General features: G+C 32.7%; 2 protein-coding genes and 1 long non-coding RNA gene across 4 annotated transcripts in view; 1 reads left to right on the forward strand and 2 right to left on the reverse strand.

The window, feature by feature from the left end:
• Positions 1-27,367, reverse strand: part of LOC128173527 (uncharacterized) — a 145,470-nt gene that overhangs the window by 13,339 nt on the left and 104,764 nt on the right. The window lies entirely within an intron of this gene.
• On the reverse strand, positions 8,076-9,751 carry LOC128173606 (uncharacterized). Of its 2 annotated transcripts, XR_008242528.1 has the most exons (7): positions 9,101-9,751; positions 8,946-8,978; positions 8,826-8,852; positions 8,689-8,718; positions 8,510-8,542; positions 8,379-8,414; positions 8,076-8,179 (listed from the first exon to the last, which is right to left on the reverse strand). It is a non-coding gene; the product is annotated as an uncharacterized LOC128173606 (long non-coding RNA). The 2 variants fall into 2 exon arrangements; XR_008242527.1 differs by having other exon boundaries at positions 8,946-9,751.
• LOC128173525 (uncharacterized) lies at positions 13,049-27,045 on the forward strand. The gene is made up of 2 exons (XM_052839228.1): positions 13,049-17,540; positions 26,783-27,045. The coding sequence occupies exons 1-2, from the start codon at positions 13,049-13,051 to the stop codon at positions 27,043-27,045; spliced, it is 4,755 nt and encodes a 1,584-aa protein (XP_052695188.1).

Here is a 27,367-nt window from a genome sequence, read left to right on the forward strand (position 1 = left end):
TATTTTCCGGTTCTGACGGAAAATTCATGGGGATCTATTCACAAAAACCATACGCCACCTATGGTAAAACGCAGACAACGAGTTGGCGCTGTGTGACGTAGTGACGTTATTATTATGATGTCATTTTTTACGTTGTGACGTTATCAGCAGTATTTCAATAGACACATAGATCATACGATGTATATTGATACAAATTAAAAAAATCATTAATGAAAAACAGAACCTGAATATATTTAATATTTTTTTTTATTTTAATGTATATTTTTTTCAAATTGCCATAGGCCCAAATAGGCCCTGTGGCACTTAACGTAGATATTCAAATAGGCCCAAATAGGCCCTGTGGCACAGAAATGGTTAAAATCTTAAGTTTATAATTATTTACAAAGAACTACATACATGATTAATTAATCTCTCTCTCTCTCTCTCTCTCTCTCTCTCTCTCTCTCTCTCACACACACACACACATAATACAAATGTAGTTTATAGCGACCTGGTGCATTCTTCTCTATGTACTTAATGTTAATACTATAAACATCATTATAAAAATCAATATCAAGTACCTAGGATGAGTAAGAAACCCCTGTTGACCGGTTGCACCCGATGTGTATTTAAAAGTCCCAAAGGTGGAACTTTCAAATTTTCAGCGATTTACGATTTTATCTTTAAAACGATCGATTTTCTGTTTTAATTTTATGAAAATTATTAATCACAATGATAGCGCTTTTTGTCCAGTATAAATATACATGTACTGTGGTTTCATTAATATTCAAGGGTATCAATTTTTGTGGTTAAAGTGAAAATCACAGTTTCAAGGATACGTAAATTCGTGGCCAATGACACTATCAATACAAACTGTTAGTAGAAATTGCACTTCAGTGAACATTTATTTTCATGGATAAACTTAACAACGAAATCCACGAAAATTGGTATTCAACGAATATTGATGAAACCACAGTATGTCTATTTAAATTTTTTGATCGTCACTTCCGGTCCCGAGATATATGTATCAAAGATTTCATGTTTTTGTTTGATCACGATTTTTTTCAAAAAATTTCAATTAGAAAGTTAAAAATTTCACTGATGATTATTACTCTTTATCCGCAGTGCCCTTCACACTCCGAAAGTCCATCGTAACTTCCGGTCGTCATTGAAAGACACAAAATTCATTTTTTTTTTCACCTTTTCTTGTTTTAAAATATTTTTTCAGTCATGTTACCATACAGACCCTATAATGAATGGAGAATATGTATTTTTGTTCTAAAATCTATCCACGTTAGAGTGTAACACTTTTGTCCGGACGACCCAGGTTCAATCTCCGAGTGCCGACTCTTTTTTTCCCCTTAATTTTGTTTCGATTGAAAATATTATCTCTAAAATTGTGAATTTTACTAATTTCCGTTTGAATTTTATCATAAATCACAGTAATAGCGCCCTGTTGTAGAATTAAGATATGTCTGTTGAAATCTTTAGAGAGGCTTACTAGAATTTTAGAAGGTGTTGAGAAATAAAAGAAACTATCTCGACAGCCTTTTTAAGGTCCATTCAAACGGAAGACCTCTCGTTGCTCGCAACGAGATTGCATCTAGTTATGTTTTTTTTTTTTTTTTTTTTTTGTTTTTTTTTTTTGGGGGGGGGGGGTAATTCTTTTGTTATTTTTTTTAATTTAAGCAGCCTCTACCAATTAGATTGAGTGTGAGAGAGTGAGCACGCGTGAAAGAATATTTAAAAAACTGTATTGTATTTATTTATTATGTTTCTTGAGAGTAAAAAAAAAAAAAAAAAAAAATATTTCATTAGCATTGCTTCACGAGGCCAAATCAAGCATGTATTTTACTGTTTAACATGTTGTTGTTTTTTTATCTTATAAAACATACAGTCACTGTTGCTGGCAGGAAATCTTTAAAATCGAACGGGAATATAGGGATTTAATTTGTCTCTACCATGATTTGTAGTGAACCTTTGGAATTGTATTGGTTTGAGACCTTCGTTCAAAATGGAGAAAAAACAAGATATCTGTGAGCCAATGCTCACTAGTGATACCCCCGCTCTGATGTGAATATGCAAAATAAGCAAAGTCGACATTTAAAAGAAAGCTGGCATCCGATTGGTACAGAAGTATATCCCACAATATGGCATGCCTAAACAAATAGTGTGTTAAAATTTCAAGCATCTGCGATAAAAAGCTGCTGAGAAATCTTTGGGGAAAATTTGTTTAAAAATTTTGGCTAAAATAAACAAAGTACTCATTTAACAGGAAGTTGACATCCGATTGGTACAAAAATATATCCCACGATATGGCATGCCTATACAAATATTGTGTAAAAATTTCAAGCATCTGCGATTAAAAATTTCTGAGAAATCTTTGACGAAAATTTGTTTTAAAATTTTGGCTAAAAAATAAGTAAAGTCGTCATTTAACAGGAAGTTGACGTCCGATTGGTACAAAAATATATCCCACGATATGGCATGCCTTAACAAACACTGTGTAAAAATTTCAAGCATCTGCGATAAATAGTTGCTGAGATAAATGCGACAGAAATTTTTGTTACGGACGGACAGACAGACAGACACACAAGGGTAAAACAGTATACCCCCTCTCCTTCGGAGCGGGGGTATAATGATATTATGTACGGGTTAACAAATCTGCAGACCTTCGCAAAATGTTAATTTATACCTTAGAACATTATTCACGTTTATCAAAATGAATCAAACACATACGACCTAGAATCATATAAGTAATTTGACATTTTAAACACTATCCGTCTTAAATTTATGAGCTAAAAATTGAAAATTTTTCATCATAGTGGAAAAAAATACAAGCGACCTAATTAGGATAGAATTAACAATTTGTGGATGTTTAACTACTTTTCGAACTTTTCTGGCAACGTTTTTATTTCCGAATTATTTTTAGTTATTATGAATTCATTGTGTATGTTTTGTTTTCTCTATTGTTTATGATGTATATTGATCAGTAAGTTTTAAAAAAGTATCCCTGAATGCTTATATAATGTTAGAAGGTTTCATTTAAGGTGGAGTAATCCTTCTAGCGCCTCTCTCACAGGTGAATGAAACGTGACACCTGTGATTGTTATCTATAAACGTATTTGAATTCGTTATTCATTCATAAAATCATTTTTTTAAGTCTCGAAATCACTTGGTGGGCATGTTTGTTTAACAATGAATCCCAGGGTGTATATTTATAAGGGCGTTCACAATTCGTAACCGAAAAAAAATCATCTTTCTTTTTAAATTGAAAAAACGCATTTTGTACAAAAAATATCTAAGGGTTGAACTTCCGATATACTTACGTTGGGATAACTGTCTTACGGGAATGTTTGTTTTGTACATCAAAAAGCGAGTATGCTAAAATCATATTGACAAACGATTAATAGTACGATTGCCTAGTGGAGAAGTTTTGATGATGTATAACATAAATGCAATTTATTGAAAACCACTAATTTTTCATCGTCATTAGTTCTGAATTAAATTTTTCAACACATAAGCACAATTAAGGTGAAAACCCCCCAGAAAATACTATGTTTTTTTATATTTTAAAAAAAACCGTTTGGAGACAATAATGACAAAGAAGTAGTTGATTTCCGTTTTGTCCCTTATTCATTTATCTGAAGTGTTGTATCCAGCAGTACAGCGATTTGTCCCCCTTGTCTGCTTTCTACATTCATCCCGTCGCGTTTCTGCGTGTCGGGTTTGCTAGACTGGTGGAAATCCATTCTTCTGGTGGTCTACATTAAAATATCTGAAGTTTTTCTGGCTTTTTTAAAACAAGTTTGATATTTTTTGTGGAAGAAAAACGGAAGAACCAGCGCTACTGCGATAACTGTAAATTCGCCGCCTCGAACTGGAAGCGGCATTCTAGATTCATATATATATAATGTGATTAACACACACATAAAACAACAGTGTTGTTTACCTATTTCTCGCGAGATGTCTAAAATGCACCAACTTATAACAAATGTCATCAGTTCCGTAAAATGTATTCAACAGTCTGTCTGAATAAATGTTTCTGTTTGAATGGGATGAAGGAAACCATAAAATCGATATTAGTGAGCAGTAAAGTCCTCGTTTTATTAATTAGTTGTGAATGAAACATTTTATTCAACTTGTAAATATTTAAAATCGATCGGAGAATGTTGCCTCCAGTTTGAGGCGACGAATTTCCAGTTCTATAATGGCGCCTGTTCTGGCGTTTTCCTGACATCATTAATGTAAATTTATTTGCAAACCCATCAATTATGACAAGAAAAGTTTTAAGAAGTTTTTTAAAATATTGTTTAAAAACATACAATTTGAAACAATTTTTTACTAAACATAATTACATATTAATGTCAGTGAACACAAATAATCTGAGCACACTTAAGATATATTTTTTCACAATTTAATATTTAAGTCGTTTGACTTTGAAATTGAACTTGGCAAAACTCCATTTGATTCTGGTTTCTTAGGAATTCTTGCCAAACTCCATCTCTTTTATTCGTCACCAACCTTTTTGTCGACTTCAGGCACCAGTTTCCTGAGAGATTCCGAGGGTCGAACTGACATTTACAACGGTTAGTATTTTTTTTAGCGTTATACCTTTATTAGTTACGTAGTCGGTTCAATCTTTCTTTTTCTTTGTTTCATCCCGATTTTGCAATACCCTCCTAATTTTTTTTATAAAAAATATGAATAACGATTTTTCCATATGTAAAAAAAAAATGTATTATTTAAAATACCTATTTTTTCAAAGTTACAAAAAGATATTAATCAAAGGAACGACCACAAAGGCGTCAAGCTGACATTTTCTTTAATATATTTTCTTTTAAATATAGAATATCAATAATTTTAATTTCTTTACTAATAGTCGTATATCAAATAATATTAGAATAAAAAAGAAATGAATTATGTTTTGTATTGCTTTAAAAACAAAAATGAATATAGTTTCTTATAAAATAAGTAGTGATGGGTTTTTAATACAATAAATCTTCATGGTTACAAAAATCGAAGAAATTTCAAAGATCTTTAATAAATTGTCTTTCTGCTTAAACAGTCTTTTAACAATTTTCACAGGTTCATAATTTAAATACATTAACAGTGTGTTATAATAATAAATCATACTTTTATTGACATTATTGAAGAAATTACATAGAATACCGTTTATGAAAAAAATATGGGATCTAGAATATCCGAAGACGCTAATGGAAAAAATCCCCCCGTCTTTTACTAATAATATAACAATTCGATAGATGTTTGTTAAAGTAAAAAAACATTTTTTTTAAAAATAAAGTTGTAAATATTTGATATAATTATTTTTTGCGGAAACAAAAATGAAATAAATCAATCATCATATTTGATAAGAAAAAAAATCAGAAGTACCCAAGGGCGTCATCGGAAATATCGGACACAATGATAAACGGTTTTTGTACACATTGTCTTCTGTACATTTTCGTCCAAGAGATAGTTATATAAAAAAAAATGGCTCTTTTTTCCTAAACGCAAACTTTAATGTTACTTTCTGGAATATATTGAAAACTATTTTTTTTCCAATGTGATTGGAAATATGAGTCATCACCCCAAAGCTGATTTTTTTTTTAAATCAATCAATTCATTGCTCAGTCTCCAGATTTCTGGAACTATAGATACCAGGTTTTCTTTCAAGTAATTCAATTGCAATATACACAACTAACAATGCAAACACTTTTAAAAAATATTTATTAATTTTAAAACGTCCATTTTCTCCTCCTGTCTGGGGGGAAGGGGACCTCTGTTAATCTGAAATTAAATCAAACAAACTATTGCTAAATTCATAGGGAAAAAAAATACAATTTATTTATTTGTTTTTTTTTTTCATTTATGTCTTTGAAATATTTGTTTGTTTATTTAGGTTTAGAAATTTATTCAAACAAAACACTGTTAAAGTCATGACAAAAAAAAATAGATTTTTTTTTTTGAAGTTATATTTAATTTTTTTGTTTGTTAATTTTATGTAAGAAATTTAATCAAAAACATTACTGTTAAATGCATGACCAAAAAAAAAATTTGATTTAATTTTTTCTTTAATTACATTCAAAATATTCATTTGTTAATTTTATTTCAGTGCATTCATTATATTTTCAATCATCAACATAGACTTACTTTTCCAATCATTTCTCGGGCTCCTCGGGCTCCATCGCCGCGGTGGAGGTGCTGGCCGAGGCCATACTAATTTATTGTACACAAACCTCATCATTAGGTTAGAGAAATTTTTATCTAATTCATTAACATTTATATATATACATATATATATATATATATATATATATATATATATAAAAGCACTAAAAATAACCAACGACACGAACAATAAAGTAAAATTTTGTCAAATTTTCGGGACAACCCGTCCCCTCTTCAGGACAACAAAATAAAAACTACATAAGAAAAAAGAAAAACATCTACAAAACTAGCACTAAACTAAACTAAATGATATATAAAAACTAGATAATGTTTAAACACCGGATCAAAACGTGGCAGCTACATCTTTATATTTAAGAATTCGAGCCCGAGAAAGAAAAATCCCGTCCGACGCAGCGGACGGTCTGTGAAGAAGTGCTGAAAGATAACGCGAACGAATTAACTTGCTAATTGGGGGTTGCTGTTAAATAAGTTGTACTAGTAAGATAATTCGTAGTGAAAGTTTGTAGGGAAGATTGGCCCTGTAAAAGACCACATAAATAATCATGAATGTAAAAACTAATGGAAGTGAAATAAAGCAAAAGAACAAAACCGATTAAGGAAATAGCTAATAATTTGAATAAATAACATGATTAATTATTTGTACATGGACCGAAAAAGATGAAGATGGTGATATTGCTACGAAATCAATCAGTACTTAGTTGATGTTCATTTTGGTGAAGTCACTTAATTTGTTAATGCCGTCAGGGCGGAATGACTTCAGTCTATGCATCCAAAATTTTTCTTTGTTTTTTCTCTCCGCATCTGTCCAGTTAGGGTTGTGATCAATGACCAAAACCATCATATCCTCCCATTTTGGTCATTGATCACAACCCTAACTGGACAGATGCGGAGAGAAAAAACAAAGAAAAATTTTGGATGCATAGACTGAAGTCATTCCGCCCTGACGGCATTAACAAATTAAGTGACTTCACCAAAATGAACATCAACTAAGTACTGATTTGTTTTCGTAGCAATATCACCATCTTCATCTTTTTCGGTCCATGTACAAATAATTAATCATGTTATTTATTCAAATTATTAGCTATTTCCTTAATCGGTTTTGTTCTTTTGCTTTATTTCACTTCCATTAGTTTTTACATTCATGATTATTTATGTGGTCTTTTACAGGGCCAATCTTCCCTACAAACTTTCACTAAGTACAACTTATTTAACAGCAACTCCCAATTAGCAAGTTAATTCGTTCGCGTTATCTTTCAGCACTTCTTCACAGACCGTCCGCTGCGTCGGACGGGATTTTTCTTTCTCGGGCTCGAATTCTTAAATATAAAGATGTAGCTGCCACGTTTTGATCCGGTGTTTAAACATTATCTAGTTTTTATATATCATTTAGTTTAGTTTAGTGCTAGTTTTGTAGATGTTTTTCTTTTTTCTTATGTAGTTTTTATTTTGTTGTCCTGAAGAAGGGACGGGTTGTCCCGAAAATTTGACAATAGTTTACTTTATTGTTCGTGTCGTTGGTTATTTTTAGTGCTTTTTTATATCTCATCTTATAACCTTGTATCTTTTGATCCGACACTTTAGATAACGAGTGTTGTTGGTTTGCTAGTGCTTCTTATATATATATATACTAGTATATATATATATATATATATATATATATATATATATATATATATATATATTCGTGACAATAATATTCCCATTATATCTATCTTATTTTCAACCTTAAATGTAAACTTACCCAAATACAGTGTCATCCCTATGTAAAAAAAAATTAATATAAAACAAATAAATATAGAATTAATAAATAAATGAAAGAAAAAAGAATAAAAATAGACTATCTAATGAAATACTGAATAAATATTTGTTAACAAATAACTGTATTTCATAGTTCTTAATTTACATACACGTAAAAATTTATCATTAATTTTCTCTTTCTTTCTTTTCTTTTTTTTAAATGAAATCGTTATTATATAAAATAATAACTCACAGCAGTTGTCTCTCGAGACTAAAATAAAATGATTAAAAGACAGTGTAAAGAAAATGCGCAAAATTGGTTAGATAATGTTATACGTTTCTATGTACATAAAAGCATGAATAAATAACGTAAACATCCAAAACCATGACAATTAAAAATGACATAAATATCATACAGTTAGTATTTGATATAACAGATATTCTATGGTGATTAAAAAAGACATACATACCTACTGTCCAGAAGGCAGTAACTCTCCGTGGTTGAACTACGGGAAAAAGGAGGTCAAATTTGGAACTAGAAAAATCTATATATATTTAAAATTAAACCAAATGAAACATGTAAATTTGTTACGTAACTTACTCGTCGCTAATTGTGACGATTTCGATCCTTTTCCTGTTAAATAAAGAAAAATTGTGTGATTATTTGTATTCATTCGAGCAAAAAAAAAATTTTTTACATATAAAACCATTCAAAAATTTAAAAAAAACATAACTCAGTGACAAAAATATTTTAATTTAATAAAAAAGAATCATACTAACGTTGGACGAATCGGCGCATTGGGGGGTAATCTAAATGAACATGAGAATTTAGGGTCACATTATATTTACTGCATACTACAATGTATAAATTACAAATTTAATATTTAAAAGGATAAAATCAAAAGTAATTTACTAACCCAATCGGCACCGACGGAGTGGATGGACTATAGTTAAGAATATATGAAAAAAAATATATACGTATATTTCTAAGATCATTTACAAGAAATTGTGTTTCATTAAATATAAAATGTACTAACAGGTTTCCCCTCCTCTTCTTTGACATCGGCGTGCTATATATGTACGGACAGAATATGAAATGCTATTAATTTTGAGTGAAAGTAGAGTGTAGAATTTATTATTTCTGAACAATAAAACAATTGAAACTTTTAATTTTTGGGGAAAAAATACTAACCCTGACGAACATCCCGGTGAGGAGCTGTACGTCCTCTTTCTGGATGCTACTGGAGTACTTTACATATGTGGGAAAATGATGATCAATTTTATTGTTTTTAAGTGTAAATCATAAAGAAAAATTTGGTTTAAGTAAACAGAACGGAGATTAAAATCATATACACTGGAGAGTACGTTTTATTTCTAAAAACAACACAAACGACACTTACGAAGAAAGAATTGGAGTGGCACACTGCTCCATACTAAAACCAAAAAAAAAAAAAAAAGACTAATTTACAACTTCGTTCTACATTCTATTACAAAAGATATTTTCACACAAAGTTGCTTCATATTTCAAGTTATCCCTAAATTTACTTTTTTACTTTACAGTTGTCTGGCTGAAGTTCTCATTGTAATGTGTGTTTTAAAAAAATTGACTCACTTGTAGCTAACTTTTTTTTATTAAATCGTGTTATTTTTTTTTTCTATTATCAATTACTCACGGACATGGCAGGTCATCCAAGTCGCTAATCGCTTGCGCGAGATTTCTCATTACTTGACGCACTTCCCTGCAAGTACAGCGACTTAAAATTATATTTAAGAGAAATAAATAATTTTATCGCTATTTTTCTTGTGCAGAATTTACTAGTTGCATTTCTGAAATAAAAAAAAAATGAAACAAAAATCATAGGTAAAAAAAAAAACAAAAAAAAAAAAAAAACTTACATTGCCATGTTTGAATCCTAGTAAATATATTCCAAAGACAATTTTATTGAGCGTTTTCTTCGGTTTTAATACAGCTTTGAAAATTTTTGTGCTCATTATAATTTTAAAGAAATTTAGAAAAATATTATAAATCAAATTTCGAGGCAATTATGCTTTCTTATCTTTTCTGAAACTCATCCTTTCATTTTTTATGTTACTTTGATTTTTTATTCTTTTGTTCATTTTTTTTTGGGGGTAATTATATTTGGTACCCCTGCTGTCAAATTTTGTCGGAATTTGATATATATTATCACTATCTTAAAACTTCATCGTGAGAAAGGGATGAAGGAGATCGGTATGTACTTTTCTCCTTAGAAATTGTCTAAATGACTTTTTGAAAAATGACATGTTTGCAAACTTAAAACCGTCAAACACGGCCACTAAGTTAATCACGAGTTCGAACGCGTGACATTAATTCCCTTACGCACCCTCCGAACTGGTTTGGCCTACAATTATTAAAAGGGAATTTCAAATCAAATCAATTGTCGTTCAAATTAAAACAATTCATAAAACTTAAAATTATCGAAAAAGCGACTTTTTGTGTAGTCAGTATCCTCGTCAGGTACAGAATGACCAAATAAGCAAATTTTGATAGACACAAATGTATGTCATAATGGTCAGACGATATACACAATACAGTGATTGTCTGTATACAGAGTCCAAAAAAATTGGTTATCATCACTTTTTAGCCGGGCTTTGCTAAAAGCCCTGGCTGTAGGCGTCCCAATCGCCGTTCTTACTATAAATAGCAAAGTAAACAAAAAACCTAATAGCCTTCAAGAAGAAAACCTCCGATATACAAAATAGTTATCCTTATATTCTCCAAGCTATGTAATAAAAGTGCTATTTTGTTTTATTTTTGAGAAATCAAGCAAAAATCGTTTTATTTATAATTGCCAAATCTTTATCAACGCTATACACACGAGATTGAATATTTGGACACATAAACATTCTGCGCAGGGATATCGCGAACTACTTTCCGAAGCGTGGGAAGAAGAAAAACAAAACAAACAGCGGCATATTCGATTGAGAAAGAAATACTAAACATGGTAAGTATCATGTAATTAGCTATTTATGTAAATACTTGATATATTGTTTCTCCAAAGCTGATAGGAAATTTGACAGAGTGCAGAAAAATGTATGTTTTTTTACCGATTGCATGAATATATAGGCTATAGGTCAATTTAGAACCCGTCAATCCCTCATTCGTAAATTATAGTGTTTATTAGCTGAACATGATTATAACCATAATTTTCACAATTTTAATGTAACGAAGTTATGTTGTTCATATAGTGTTATTAATTTTATTCTTATTCTTTCGTTCATAACACATTGATACTCTTTCTGTGAACGAAACGACTGTGCGCTTCGACTAGTGGGCACGTACCGCCATAATGAGTTCCCGTTTATCTGTCAGTCGTGAACTGTAGTATTGATATTTGACTACCATCAGTTTCATCCAGTAAAAATTTTATGTATTAAATTTGTTTTCTGTAAGCGAAAATATTTAGAACCATTGACGCTATAAGTGAGCGCCTACCGCCATGCTGAAATGCTTGTAAATCAAAAATTGGCCATGACAATGATTGAAATTAATTATCTTAATTTGTTTCGTATTTAAAAAAAAAAATCAGAGTGAAGAAAATATCAGCATTGTGTATAGTTTATTTTGAAATGACACGGATCATAGAATGCTATAAAATTTCACAGCTATAAGAAATGGCATGTCTTCATGTGAATGTGTTCTGAGAAGTGGGGTTGGTTTGAACATTTCATAAATGAACAAGGTAATTGAATAGAGTTGGAGGTGAACAAACTTATATTGTGAGAAATATTGGAGTTTGAATTGAAATTACAACTTGAAATTGAATGTTCTTGGGAGTCAAACAATTTGAACGAGGTACAATTTCTTGGAGAATGAATATTCTTGGAGTTGAACAATTTGAAAGATGTAATATTTCTTGAAGAATGAATTTTCTTGGAGTTGAACAATTTGAAAGATGTAAAAAATCTTGGAGAATGAATATTCTTGGAGTTGAACAATTTGAAAGATGTTAGATTTCTCAGAGTGTGAATATTCTTGGAGTTGAACAATTTAAAAGATGCAAGATTTCTCAGATTGTCAGTATTCTTGGAGTTGAACATTCAAGCTTGAATATACTTGTATGTATGAGAAAACTATGTTCAAAATATTCAAAGTGTTTGAGGCTAAAGCATATCAGAAGTTCTTGTAAATTACATAAAAAACAATTTATATACTGTCCAATGTATTAGTAGAGTTAATTATTTTTTTAAAAAAATGCCATCGTAAAGAAAAATATTTTTTAATAACATCCAATGTCTGAAGATTTTCTGTAATATTGTAAGACTGGAAAAAGTGAAATGAATTTATTTAAAATTTAAAGAGAATTGTTTGAAATGTTAGTTTGAGATTGATTGAAATACAATGGAGTTTAAAATCCTGTGCAAAGGTGATTTACATCAAGGTTCCAATATTTTCCCATTGCTATCAAGAGGTAAACAATGCGTTTCCATTTGCTTGATATTTTTATTAAAAACTCGTACATTAGATGTTTATGATTGGACTAAACAGGATTTATATGATGTGTTGAAGCAAGGGGATGGACTGTATAGCAAAATACAGAAGGAAACTTTAAGTCCAAATGAATATTTGCATCCAAGTGAACTACCAGAGAAGGTCGTGTTTGAAGATCATAATTTTAATTATGAATTTCGAGTGAAAGTGTTGCAAACTTTTAGTGGTGTAATTTGCGGACAATTTGTGGGGAATATGTCAGTTTTTTCTCTTGAAAATGCCATACTCTCTTCGTATAGTGGCAGTGGCTTTGCATATTACATTTTGCTTGTTCAAGGAAGTGCAATAGGCATATTTTATAATGGGCAAAAGTTTTTTGTGTTTGATTCTCATGCCAGAGATGAAAATGGCAGAAGTTGTTCAGATGGATCATGCATTTTAGGCGAAAGTTCCTGTCTTGCAGATTTGTGTTTTCACTTACGAGATGTAGTAAAGTCTTCATGTTCTTTGCCATTTGAGGAGCTGCAGTTTGATTTGCATGTTTTTAAGTTATCACATACTTTCAAAAGAAAAAGATCTTCAGCTAATACAAACATGGATGATCACACGAAGACAAAGCAATTTAAGACAGGAATTCTGGAAAATCTTAGCACTGTCATAAATCAAAGAATGCATCTTAATGATCAAGTGTGCAATCCAAATGCTATTAGAAATAGCTTTCATGATAGTATTAAAGATGGTCCTTTATACATTTGTTCATCATGCACACAGACTTACTTCAAACACTCTGTTCAGAGAGTAGATAGGACAAAATTCAAACATAAAGATCTAATGCTAGCTTGCCTTACAGGTTACAAAAGTGTTGGTAATAAAGAATGGGTTTGTAAGACTTGTGTTGGTGCTCTTGCATCTGGGAAAATTCCAGCATGTTCAGTTGCAAATGGTTTAAAATTTCCTGAAATTCCTGATGAACTTAAGCTAACTCAATTGGAAGAGCGATTAGTTGCTCCTAGATTGGCATTTATGCAAATCAGAGAAATGCCACGTGGAGGACAGTTGAGTTTAAAAGGAAATGTTGTTAATGTTCCAGCAGATGTAAACACCACTGTTAAAATATTACCAAGGATGCAGTGTGATGAAGATACCATTCTTCTGAAATTTAAACGGAAAATGTCTTATAAACATCATATGTCATTTGAAAAGATCAGACCTAACAAGGTTTTTGAAGCAGCAAAGTGGTTGGTTAACAACAGCTTGTTGTTCAGAAATGAAGGAATACAAGTTGATGAGAATTGGATGAACAACTACCAACAATTAACTGAGGATGATAATTTGTTAAGAGTAGATGCTGGAATACAGAAAGAGGATAGTCCTGGTGAAGATGAAACAGATCAGTGGACAGAGGATGAACATTTTGATAACAGACCAACTGGAAATTTTGACACTTTGCTTCATCCAGCAGATTTTAGAGAATTTAACCAAATTCTTTCTTTAGCACCTGGAGAAGGCAAAACTCCCTTGGGACTATTTCAGGACATTTTTTCAGAATTCTTGGCTTTCCCAACAATTTACTGTGGCACATCTAGACAAGATAACACTTGTAGGACTGTACCATTGCACTACAGCACAATTTGTAAATGGGAGTTAAGAAATGTTGACAGAAGAGTTGCTATGAATCTCCCAAATATATTCTACAAGTTAAAGAAATTACAAATCAAGCAGATAAAGGACAAAGTTTCTTTGGCAATGAGAAAATGCAAAACAAATGGGAAAAGAATTACAGTTGAACAGGTCTTGTCCCCAGGTTTCATTGATGATGTTGCTATGCATGATGAAGGATTTAGAGTGTTACGAAAACTTCGAGGTTCCCCACCATACTGGGAGAGTGCAAAAAAAGATGTTTTTGCAATGATCAAACAACTTGGTGTACCAACTTGGTTCTGTTCTTTCTCAGCTGCGGAGACTAGATGGGTACCTTTACTTCAGTGTTTGGCTAAACTAGTTAAACAAAAAGAATTGACAGAACAAGAGACCATTGAAATGACATGGCAAGAGAAGTGTGAATTAATAAAGTCTGATCCTGTAACCTGTGCCAGATACTTTGACAATAGAATCCAGTGTTTCTTAAATTCTGTCTTGAAAAGCCACTCTCAACCAATTGGAGAAATTGCTGACTATTTTGGTAGAATAGAGTTTCAGCAAAGAGGATCACCTCACATCCACCTTCTCATATGGATAAAAGATGCTCCTGTATATGGTCAGTCTCATTTATCAGATGTTATCAGTTTCATTGATAAATATGTCACCTGCAAAAAAGACATAACAATTCCAAGTCTTGTTAATTATCAGACACACAGACATGCAAGAACTTGTAGGAAAAAAGGTAAAGCAATTTGCAGGTTCAATTTCCCTATCCCTCCTATGCCATCAACTGTTATTTTAGAGCCATTGAATGATGATGACAAGAAGCTTGCAGAGAAAAATTTTATGAAGGTAGCTACTTTAATGAACGAAATGAATAATGTTGATGTTATGAGTTTCTCCGACTTCTTGAAAGAATTAGAAATGGATCTTCATACTTATTTATTGGCTGTGAGGTCATCATTATGTAGTCCCAAAATTTTTCTCAAACGCTTACCTTGTGAAACAAGAGTCAACAATTATAACACTATTGCATTAAAATGTTGGGAAGCAAACATGGATATTCAATTTATTCTTGATCCATATGCATGCGTATCTTACATAGTGTCATACATCTCAAAAGGACAAAGGGGATTGTCAAATTTATTACATCAAGCATGTAAAGAGGCTAGATCAAGTGAGAGTGATATCAGGCAACAGGTTAGAAAAATAGGAAATCAGTTTCTTTCTCATGTAGAAATTGGAGCTCAAGAAGCTGTATATCTAGTCCTGCAAATGCCTTTAAGGAAATGCACAAGGTCTGTTGTATTCATAGACACAAATTCAGCAGAAAAGAGAGTTGCTTTATTAAAATCTTTCACAGACTTGCAACATTTACCAAAGAATTCAACCAACATTGAGGCAGATAGTGTTTTGAAGAAATACAAGCGAAGACCTAAAAAATTGAATGACTGTATATATGCTGATTTTGTGTCCTGGTTTGACACAATTTATTCTGCTAGACAAAATAAATATGCATCTGCAGAGAGTGAATTGCCTGAAGATGATGTTGAAAATAATGATGACACTATTAGTGAAAGTGAAAGTGAAGAAGAAAATAAAACAGAAATTATAGAATTTAAAGATGGGACATTATTAAGAAAAAGAAGTAAGCAAAAGGTTCTGCGTTACAACAAGGTATCAGAAAATGAAAACAATGAAGAACATTATAGACAGCTGTTAATGTTGTTTACATCATGGAGAAATGAGGAGTGTGACTTAATGAATAAATGCAATTCTTTTTATGAAAGTTATCATAAAATGGAAGATGTTATATTGCTAAATCAACAGAAATATGAAAAAATTGACCAACAATTGCTAGAAACAGCAATTACCGAATATTCTGAGGATTTTGAAAATTCTATAAGAGATCCTGTTTTGCCTCAAATTGATCACCAAGAACTCATTGATAATATTGAAGGCCACCATCCATCAAGGATGTATGGTTGTTTTGATCCATCTGTAAATGAGGTTTCCAATTCCTGTGAGCAACCGTGTTCATATGATCTTGGTCAAGACATTGGTATCACAAGAAAGCAATTAGATGATTCCTGTTTACCCTTGAATGAAATGAGTGATGATGCATTTAGAACACTTGCTCAAAATCTAAATCTTCAACAAAAAGAATTTTTCTACCATGTATATCATTGGTTGAAGACAGAGACTGATCCTTTGTACATTTTCCTCTCTGGAGGCGCAGGAGTAGGAAAAAGTGTAGTACTGCGAGCTTTGTATCAGGCTTTACTAAAATATTACAATCATCGCCCAGGAGAAAACCCTGACCATCTTAAAATTTTACTTTGTGCTCCAACAGGAAAAGCTGCTCATAACATTGGAGGAAACACAATACACAACACATTTAGCATTCCAGTTGGTAGGGGATTTAAATTTAAACCTTTAGATATGCAGCAATTGGACACAATGAGATGTAAATACCATTATGTCAAGGTGATTTTCATTGATGAGATTTCTATGGTTGGTAGTGGTATGTTCAATTTTATTAATTTAAGACTACAAGAAATTAGAGGATGTACAAAACCATTTGGAGGGATTAGTGTAGTAGCTGTTGGAGATCTTTTCCAACTGAAACCAGTGATGGATTCTTGGATATTTAAACAAAGGTGTGATGGACTTCAAGTTCTTGGAACAAATTTATGGAAAGACCTGTTTTCTTTCTATGAACTTGAAAAAATAATGAGACAGAGGGATGATTTAGAATTTGCACAGCTCTTGAACAGACTTAGGGAAGGAAATCATTTGATTCCAGAAGACATAGATAAACTCAAAACAAGAATTACTGTAAAAGAGAATCTCTCTGCATCTGCTCAGAAATTGCCTCATTTATATACTACCCGTGCTGCATCAACAGAACATAACATGGAAGTACTTGCAAGTGTTTCAGAAGCACAGAAAACATCAGTTGATGCCATAGACAGTATTTCTGGTGAAATTTCTACAGACCTTAGAAGAAAAATTCTAGATAAAGTGCCTGATGATCCATCAAAAACAATGGGACTAAAAAAAAATTTGCAAGTGGGTGTTGGTATACAATATGAATTATGTGTAAATATAAATGTTGAAGATGGAATGACAAACGGTTCTCCTTGTATTGTTCAATTATTAGATTTCAGAGTTGAAAACTCCACAAGATGCAGTATCATTTGGGTTAAGTTTGAAAACAAATCAACTGGAAAGCTTTGGCGTGAAAAATATGCTCATTTATTTATTGAATGCATTCCTTCACATTGGACACCTATTTTAGAAACAACAAGAAGTTTTACCTTACAGCACTATAAAACTTACTATGTTACTCGACGCCAATTTCCACTTCAAGTTGCTGCAGGGAAGACAATTCACAAATCACAAGGCTCAACTTTAAAGGGAGTTGTGATAAACTTTGAAGGCAGAAAAACAGAACATATTCATTATGTTGGTTTGAGTAGAGTGCAAAACCTGAATTCTGCATATATTCTCAACTTGAATGAAAAAAAAATCTGTGTTTCAAGCGAAGTACAAGAGGAAATGGTTCGTCTTAGACAAAAATGTGGAACAAAATTAAGCATCCCTAATGTAGAACAACTCGGAATATCAAGAAGTATTACCATCTGTTTTCAAAACTGCAGATCTCTACAGAAGCATATTGAAGACATACGAAAAGACAGATATATCACCAAGGCTGATATATTGGGATTGTGTGAAACACGAGTTTTACAAAACAAACATTTATACAATTTAGATATGTACAATTCCTTCTTTGTTTCTGAAAAATGTCCCCATGGAATGGCAGTCTACAGCAAATGCAATGTTGCAAGTCTCTCAGGTCATTGTATAGCTGGGGTTGAGTTGATTTTAATGCAAGTACAGCATATCAATATCATTTTTATTTACTTTCCCCCCAAATCTTCTACTCTCAAAGTTTGCAAAGAGCTTTTCCAAGAAATAGTAAAAAAAGTGTGTTTGAAAGACTGCACAGTTATTATGGGAGATTTCAATCAAAATGTTTTGGAAGGTAGTCAAATTGCACAATATATTTGTGAGTCCTTTGGCTTCATTCAGCTTTTCAATTCTGTTACAACAGACTATGACTCTTGTCTTGACCATATTTACATCAATTTTTCAAAGTCAGATCTTCTTGCATATGGTACATTAGAGTCTTACTTCTCTGATCACAAGCCAGTTTATGCCATAATTAATGAAAATGCAATTACATTATAAGCATAAGTTATACACTAGCAAACAAAAATATTACATCTGATGTGGTACTTACCATGTGTTGTTAATCTACCGGTATTTTAAAATAGTGAATTATAGATAGTATGTTTTATACCTTACCTTTCACATTATCAATAATATTTTTTTTATTGCAATAAGACTGAAATTATGAAACAGTATTACTAATTTATCATCTTCATTCAGTGTTAAATATTAGATATGATATTATAATATGGTAAAAAATCAACTTTCAATACTGCATGTAATATATTCAAATCATTTTTAAAAAGAAATATGTCAATACTTGTGTTTACTTAATCTTTTTATATATATTCAAAGCTAACTCATTGATATTTGTGCATATAACTTAAACTTGCATAGTACATTTTTTTTTACATCAACAGAGTTCTGACACAGACCTTGCTACAATAATGAAAGCAGTTGTGGGACACTCTCCCTATCCAAAGAAATTGACTGTGAAAGTCCTTTGTAGTGACCCAGCAACAACTTATATCAATGACAAGAAGGAAAAGAGAGAGCTGATGAACACTGTTATTGCAGACAGTTCCAAAGTGGTCAAATGTGTGGTTTATGATGCTAAAAAATTTCACAGGTTTAAAGCTGGCACCACCATTATTCTGAGAAACATCATTCGCAAGCCAGATGGGATAGCTGTAACAAGTGCGACAGTTATATTTCCTGCACCAAAAACCCTCAACCTCCCACCATATATGGAGAAGGAAGGGATGGCTATTTTGCATCCCCCCCCTGCTGATGTGAAAACTGTGGAAGAAGCTTTGGCATCTCCCACCAAAACCAAAGTGTCCGTCCGTGGGAAAATCATTCAGGTTTGTATCGAAACAGTAGTAAGAAAGACACCTGTGTTTTTTCAATAACTTTACCTTCTCGAATTATTTCCTAGTAATGGTTCAGAGTTTTATGCATAAATATTCAATGTTGCATCCATTTCTTAATAATAACCTGTATTCACACTATCATCTAACATTGCCCATGATGTACATATATAATGTGACAAATTGCTGTCATTTTAAAAAGGACTACTGTACAATACTTAAACCATATGCATGTGTAATAGCCTTAATTTTCTAACCCAACTCCGAATTTAAAGGCTTCATACTTCTGACAAACCTATGAATTATACTAATTAGGATTTCATGTACAGTATTAGCATTTTACTTTATGTGCACACATTCCACACTTCTTTGTTAATTATGCAATGACAGCTTACATGTAAATATCATATTTTGATGCATTTTCTTGAGATGTAAACTCTTATAAAAGGATATAATTATTCAATTATGTATAAAATACATTCACATAATTATTATTAAATATGCTTAAAAGCATTAAAAATTTTAAGCTTGCAATAAATTCAATTGTTCAATATCTGTTTGTAATGTATTATAGGAGGAAGCTACACGTTTGGTAACAGTCAAAAATGAAGAAAATGTAAAGGTGAAAAACATCTTCTTGGAGGATTCCACCAAAAAATGCAAGATAGCATTGTGGAGAAATCTAGCTGATCAGACCATCAGACCAGGTGACTACGTGGAGGTCTCTGACTGCATTACAAACACCTTCAGAAATGAGGTATCCTTATCTACCACGTCCAGGACAACAATCACTGTAAGTTTGCCTCTCTTTCTATACATTTATGTTACTTTTCATTATATAAATGTTGCCTGATGTCCTACAAATCTTTAAATCTGTAGTAAATAATAAAGTTCAATAAAAATTATTTCATTTTTCAAACAGAAAACAGAGTGCCCAGAAGAAAATGTTAAATGGGAGATAGAATCTGTGTGCATTGAGGACAAGAACACTGCCAACCTGTTGCTGAAAGATGACAGAGTTGTGACAGCACCGGTGAAGTCCCTCCTGGATGCCTTTCCTGAGTGTGAAGAAAAGGACCTTGAAAAGTATCTACTTTCCCTTTGTAGCCCAACTTTAGTAGTACAGTGTACATTTAAGGGCAGTGATTTGATTGCCATGAAATTTTAGGTTCATGAATATACATGGGATTTTATTTTTTTGTGTGTTCAGAATGTGCCATACATTCCCATACTATTTGCAACAATTCATGTTACTGCTTGTATCATCACAACATCCCATCTTGTTTGTTTATACAAGAGGTCTGTTTTGTATTTTGCTTTGTGTTCACTTGTTTTTCAGACACATTTTCTTTTGCATGTCTTGATGAAATGTTTTGGCACTATTTTCAAGCCTTAACTTGTTTCTCATTTTTTCAGATTATTGTCAACACCCTTTCAATGATTAACATTGTATTTTTATTCTAATGATGCTATTTTTTTTTTTACATGTTCTCTATTCAAATCATTTTTGCATAATATTAATGTGCCAAACATTGAATATTATTTTGATCTGTGTTGAAGTTTTCATTTCATTTAATTGAAATACTTAAAATTCTTGTAACAATTGCTAAAACATTAACTTTTCAATGCCCAACCTAAACTGATTGTGTAAGATTTGTACATGTGGTGTGCATTTGGAAAAAAACCAACATTTAAGTCCTTGTATTTTGAACTAAGCATTGTTTTTTCATAACAATACAATGCATGTGCCTTTTCATGATAATTATGTATTTGTTAGAATTTAGACATTCTTTGTACATTCAACAAGGATAACTTAGTAACCCTTTCTTAGATTCGAGATATTGAAACTACCATTAATGTTTCCTTGTATTGAAATGCTTTTCATCTTGCTTTTATTGGATTTTTGTTTAATGACTGTGGAATTTTGGTAAAAATTTTCAATAATTTTTTTAATTTTTTTAGATGGTAAATTTGTACAATGTGTTTTGTATGGTGCTACCGGTATTGCTAATGATGAGACCACAGTCATTATCTGTATATATTTGTTCTTGTATATGTGTTTTATTTTTTTTTTATGTCATTTTTTTGGGAGGAGGGGGTCATTGAGTAGATACATAGCTCAGATGTTGAAGAAAGACAAACATTAGTTTTGGTTTTCTAATGTCATTTTAGTGAACATTTTTAAAATTTAGTTACTTGGCTCTTTGAGTATACAGTGTCTTTTGTATGGTGCCAGATGAATTTTGCTCAGTATTGATAATGAGGAGACCAAAGATTACTATGAAGATAATTTTGTAAATAAACTGTTTAAAAAATCCTTTGTTGTAGTTTTTCTCCTTGTTGCAAGGTTAAAAGTAATAATATGGAAAACTTACCTCTCTTGGCAATTATTAAATGCAGTATGTCAAGTTGAATAATTAGTACAAGATCTACAGCTGTAGCTAAGTGTGTTCTCTACTTGAACAAAAAGTCTCTTAATATTTATTTCCCTTGTGTTGCACCAAGCACACATTATTGTTAAAAGTCTCTTTTACAACCGTTTTGATACCCTCTACAAATTAAACATTTCATTGAAGTGTAATTTGTAACCTTAAAGCCCGGCTTTCAGTACTTTCAGTACTTTGATTATTTGTTCGGGATCACCCTAACCCGCACTGTTAACGGGTGTTAATGACTGATCAAAATATCACGTGAAAGGGTAAACTTTAATTTCATGATTAAAAGTTCAGAATTAGTGCATTTCAGTTATTCAATAACACTGCTACATAAAAGATAAGATTTTATTACCTCCTTAAAATGCATTTTGTGATTCTTTTCTCTGTCTGTATACTATTTGGAGGGGCATCGGGATGTGATATGTGTAAAATTGATTTTGGCAATTTTGCAACGTGCACTGGTGAGGAGGTTTGTCCCTTTTATGCATCATACGTAGAGGTAGAATGTTTCATTCGAAATATAACCACCTTAGTTCCGATCGTACAATTAAGAATAGGGGTAAATTGCGGATCTATTGTACAGTATGTACATTTATGCAAAGAGACCCAGATCAAAGACATAGTCATGCTGGACTCGACAGAGAAAAACCACAGGTGCAGAGGTAATTATTTTTTTATTTCCTTAAACGGGTCTCTGCGCTCACACTTCTAAGGTTAGACCGTTCATAAGAAAACACCGATCGTGAGAAAACTCCGCCCCCTGTTACTTTTATCCAATGAATAAGCACAATTAATTGCCGATTGCATCACATTTCGCAATGGCTTGCCGTTTCGTTAATGGAAGGCCTTTGTGCCCTGGTAATAATTTTTTTTTACTCCAAAAAAAGGATAGCGGAAAAATCTATTTTTAATGTTATTAGCTAATGTAAATAGTTTTTTTCCCTCCCAATAGACGACGCAACCACCGCAACAATGCCGCCAATGTGTAAGTATGTGCATGATTGAAGATGTTGATTTTGTTTTATTTTTTATTTGTTGAATAATTTCTCGGGTGCAGATACACTTTAATATTGCTTTTTGCTTTTTGGATATTCAAATTTTAGCAGACACTTTCTCTGTTCAACCCTCCTTAAATCAAATATGTCGCAGACCAGTCGACCGTACAACACACAATTTCAACACGTACATACTCTCAAACTGTCACAGCGACCCCATTTTCCAACATTGATTCCACACTTACAATCCATATCAGTACCCCGCATACTTTGACATCAGACATCACTACATCACATCATACACGCACCGCAGACAGCAGTACACTGTCTACTCGACCCACCATTCTCTGGCCGCACAGTGTATAGTACACGCAAACTATCATCATTTCTACTTTAATTACTATCATTTTTAATACATCACTTTTAATACATCACATTCTATCAACATCAATACTGATAGAAACATAGAAGAAACTCCGACGACAGAGAAGGTCACGGCACAGGGACATCGGCAACGACTTACCGGGACAGTGACAGCGACACAATCCGTAAAAAAGTACACAATCTGACTAACGTTCCTTCTTGTGATTGGCATTATTATCCCCTCGCGCAACTTGCTTTAGCGTCGCTGCTGTGCATGTGTGCGCTTCATTTCTGTGAAACCAACATATTCTTATAATACTTATGTTTTTTTTTAAAAAAGGAATATATAAAAAATATTGAATATAATTTTACTTTGTTTTTTTTTCCCCTTATTTTTTTTTATTTTCTTGCTTCCTACAGTTAATTATCACAAACTTGACTAGTTAAGCATATGAAAAAACTAACCGTAGGCTGTCAAGAGAAGTCTTTCATCATCAAGTACATTAGGTGGGAAAAAACCTGTTCACCTACTGTATTTGATTAATGCTTTTCCCCCCAGTGCACACGTTTCATTGTATTAGAGACATCTTTTCGAAAAATTTGGTGGGCGTTAAAACGACCGTTGAAATATTTCAGCTTCAAAGAAGCTACTGTTCTTTTCTCTTGTCTTCTTCTTCCTTCTTCTCCTTTACTTCTTCTTTCTCTTCTTCTTTTTGGTCTTCTAGATTTTGTAAGTACTGTTCGTACTTATAATCAAACATATATACCAGTCTGCCATCAATGTCCCTTAACTCCCAGAAGGATAGGGGTCCATTGCTATTTCCCAATCCCAGTCTTCATGCTCAGGGATTGGTAAAGCAGTATCCAGCCCGTTTACCGCAGCCGAAGGAGTTGAATCGTTTGGTGTTAAAGGCATTTTGAAAAATGATAAAAAAATTGTAACTACTTTTTAAAATATACCCTAAACTTTTTTAATATACACCCTTTTTTAATGTTCAAGTGCGCATGCTACATCACCGCATTTTTTCATGTAATTTTATTTATTAAAATATCTCTCTCTGTGCACAGGTAAGTATACCTTATTTTCACTGTTTGCTCAAAATAGGTCATCTATATCGACCTATTATTTCTAAATAAAATTCACGTATTGCTTAATATTATCTATTTTACGTTATCGATACTACAGCGCATGCTCTCAAACCATAGAATCATCTTATGGTTTCGTCATATCCTAAAACCTCCTACTTTTTTTACGCATGCTCACTAAATCTGTATATTCAACCTCCCTTTCTAAAAGCAACCAATGAGAACACGACCTCTATAAATTTACTGTTCTAAAAAGTCCCCCTCTATAGGGCCTCAATAGTAACTACGTCACCACCTCTATATTCAATCCTCCAATGAAAACACGACCTCTATATTGCTACCTTTTCTAAAAATAGTGATGAAAAATCACCTCTATAATACAACCTCTCTAATACAGCCAATCAGAACCGAACTCTATAAATGCAATTACGTCATCACCTATACCTCCACCTCTATATCAGTAGTAATAGTATGCTGATACTAGCACACTTTAGATCCACCCATTCCACTCTATAAGTCTACCAAATATGTAAATATAGCAGAAGTAGTAATAGCGACCATACAGGGGGTAGAGAACAAAAGACCTTTTGTTCTGAGAACAATAGAAATGGTAATTGGATACCCTGGGGGGACTGAACCATGACCGAAATGGGGTCACCCTAGATCTATTGACCTGTGAACAATGGGGGGTATTCCCTATTGTTAGACGAGGGGGGTATTTAACAATGAGACGGGTGAAAGGATGACCTTGACTATGGTTAGACGAAGAGGGGTATTTAACAATGGGTTATGATTTTTGGTGTCAAGGTAAAAGTCTTATTGTTCATTATTGTTACGGTGATGACTTTGACGTCATGGAAATTGGTGATGCATACAGAATGTATATAAGCAAGAATCATTAAATGCATCTGAGTATATTAAATGTTGTTTTTTAAGTATATAAGATATGGTTATTCTTATACTACCAGAGGGGTATTTAACAATAGGTTATGGTAATGAGCAGGATAAAGCGCGATAATTATGGTGACCTTGACACGGTTACATTGGTGACCTTGATCTACATTTTGAGTGATATGACGTTGTGTAAAACACTGTTTATTAATCAATAAACATTAAACATTGATTGATGTTGTAATATAGGAAAACGTTCATTTATTTGGTTGTTATTTGTTGTTTGTAATTAAGTATTCAAGTATCTTTGACTTGCTCGGTATTAAAAATGTCGGTCTTAATGAGTAGAATTGATTTAATAATTTTATGTATTGACTATTGCAAAACATGGTCTTTACGGTGTAGACACAATACTTTTATAGGACTATATGAAAAAGAATATCAACTCCTGTGAATGAAATTTCAACATTTATTCAGTTTAAAAAAAAAATCATCATATTAAAATAGTTACAGGTAATTCAATTCACATTTGAGATTTTCCTTAAATATTCAAAAAGTGTTAACATTTCACTGGGGGTGTCATGTCCCAAATTCACCAGTTTTCCCATCCGTCGGGGTTACAAGCCTGACAACTCAACATTCCCAATTGATTGAAGTGGTCAGCTTGATCGTAACAGGCAACAAACTTTTCAAGTTCAGGCATGGCCTTTATTATTTCTTCCCAATGCTTTAGAAAAATGTCAAATTCCTGAGGTCGAAAACACAATCCTTTTTTTGTCGGTACGGACTCGTCGAGTTGAGGTCGTTTCCAATATTGACGAATGTCAACACAAGGGTTGTCTTTTTGAACCGAAGCGTAAACGTTCATCCCCAGATGCCACTTCAAATCCTCGTTTTTCTTTAAGCTCTCTTGAATCGACTCCATTCCGTTGTTTAAGGTTTTGACTTGATGTAGTTTTAAGCTAATTCCCTTTTTAGTAGGCTTGTTGTTCGTCTGTCCAATTTCCCATTGTCGCAAATCCAGTCTTGGCTCGTTCTGCCACATGGTGACTTTTGCAAAGCGGCCATTTTCAAGTGCAACGGATAAGCGTTCGTTCGACATGATCAGAGCAGTAGTCAGCTTGAGAATGAAGTGAAGTATCTGTAGAGTTCCTGTTTATATAGACCTGACTACGTCACGGAAATTTCATGACGTAAAAGCATGAACCGTGAAATGACAGATAATAATTTCATTGTAATTATCCTGTATCCTTAAAAAAAAACAAAACAAGTGATGACGTCAATGTTGAGATATACTTTTTGTTATTGAATTTATAGGTAAATAACACTGTAGAAATGGTTTAAACACACACAAAAAAGAATAATTCGTGACATGAAAATTTCATCATTGTCATTGTTTTCCGAGATGACTAACACTTTTAATAATTATCCTCCATTTGTAAAAAAAAACAGATGATGACGTCAAAGTATAATCAGGTCTTTTGTCATACTAACAATTGTTACAATGAGCTATAAAGAACAATTTAAGTGACGTAAAAGTCCTATCATTGTCTTTGTTGTCTTCACAATCTATTCATAAAGAAATGTAATGTAAAGATCAAACATAGGTGAGGTCACGTGTTCAGGAGTATAAAAAGGAGGCCCTGATGATTTTACTCGTTAGTTTTACGCCAATTGAAGCTAGAGACAACACGATGACTTCGAGCGTAGACAGTATGTTTAAACGCGTAGAGACGGATTCCTGCCCTGATCCTCCACGGAGTGCCAATACAAGAATTGGTACTGCTGGTTTTGCCATGGGTTATCCAACTGTTCTAACGAATAAGAACGACTCGCTATTATACCCACTGGGTGTGAGACCCATACCACCGCCACCTACAATGCCACATTTTTGGCAGTACCCAGAGTACCGAACCTTTGCCTCTCGGTATGCAACATTTCAAGACTGGCCAAAATTTTTAAGGGGACCCAACAAAAAAGACTTGGCTCGAGCAGGGTTCATCTACAATCAGACTGGAGATAAAGTAACCTGTTTTTGTTGTGGAATGACGCTGAGTGAGTGGGAACCCGTCGACGACGCCTTCCAAGAACATCAACGCTGGTCGAGATTTTGTCAGTTTGCTCAAATGGTGGGCGACGAAAAAAACTAGAGACAAGAAACTTTCAAGATGAACAAGTGACTTTTTAAACTTCTAGCATTATTGCCCATTTTAAAAGAGTCTCATCGAGAATCCGAATAAACTGATCAAGGACACTTAAGTGCTCCGAGCCGTATTGGCAACGATCGATCTTAGTAGTGAGATGAGCAACAAAATGGGATGATGTCATGTTTCGTACTTGTTTTTTTTTAAAAAAAAATATCAATAATAAAAGCTTTTAAAACTGTCATCTTTTTGTTTTGTTTTTTTTAATATTTGGTGACTAATTGGGAATATAAAAGTGAAGTAAAACATAGTAAACTCTCATTTATAT

This window comes from Crassostrea angulata, chromosome 2, assembly GCF_025612915.1.
Source record: "Crassostrea angulata isolate pt1a10 chromosome 2, ASM2561291v2, whole genome shotgun sequence".
NCBI lineage: Eukaryota > Metazoa > Mollusca > Bivalvia > Ostreida > Ostreidae > Magallana > Magallana angulata.

What these genes read in the sequence shown, in the direction of transcription:
- LOC128173525 (XM_052839228.1), top strand. Translation starts at nt 13,049, where the DNA reads ATGCATCTTAATGATCAAGTGTGCAATCCAAATGCTATTAGAAATAGC. An exon ending in TGCATATATTCTCAACTTGA is followed by an intron (nt 17,541 to 26,782) that starts ATGAAAAAAAAA and finishes CTACAATGCCAC; the next exon opens with ATTTTTGGCAGTACCCAGAG.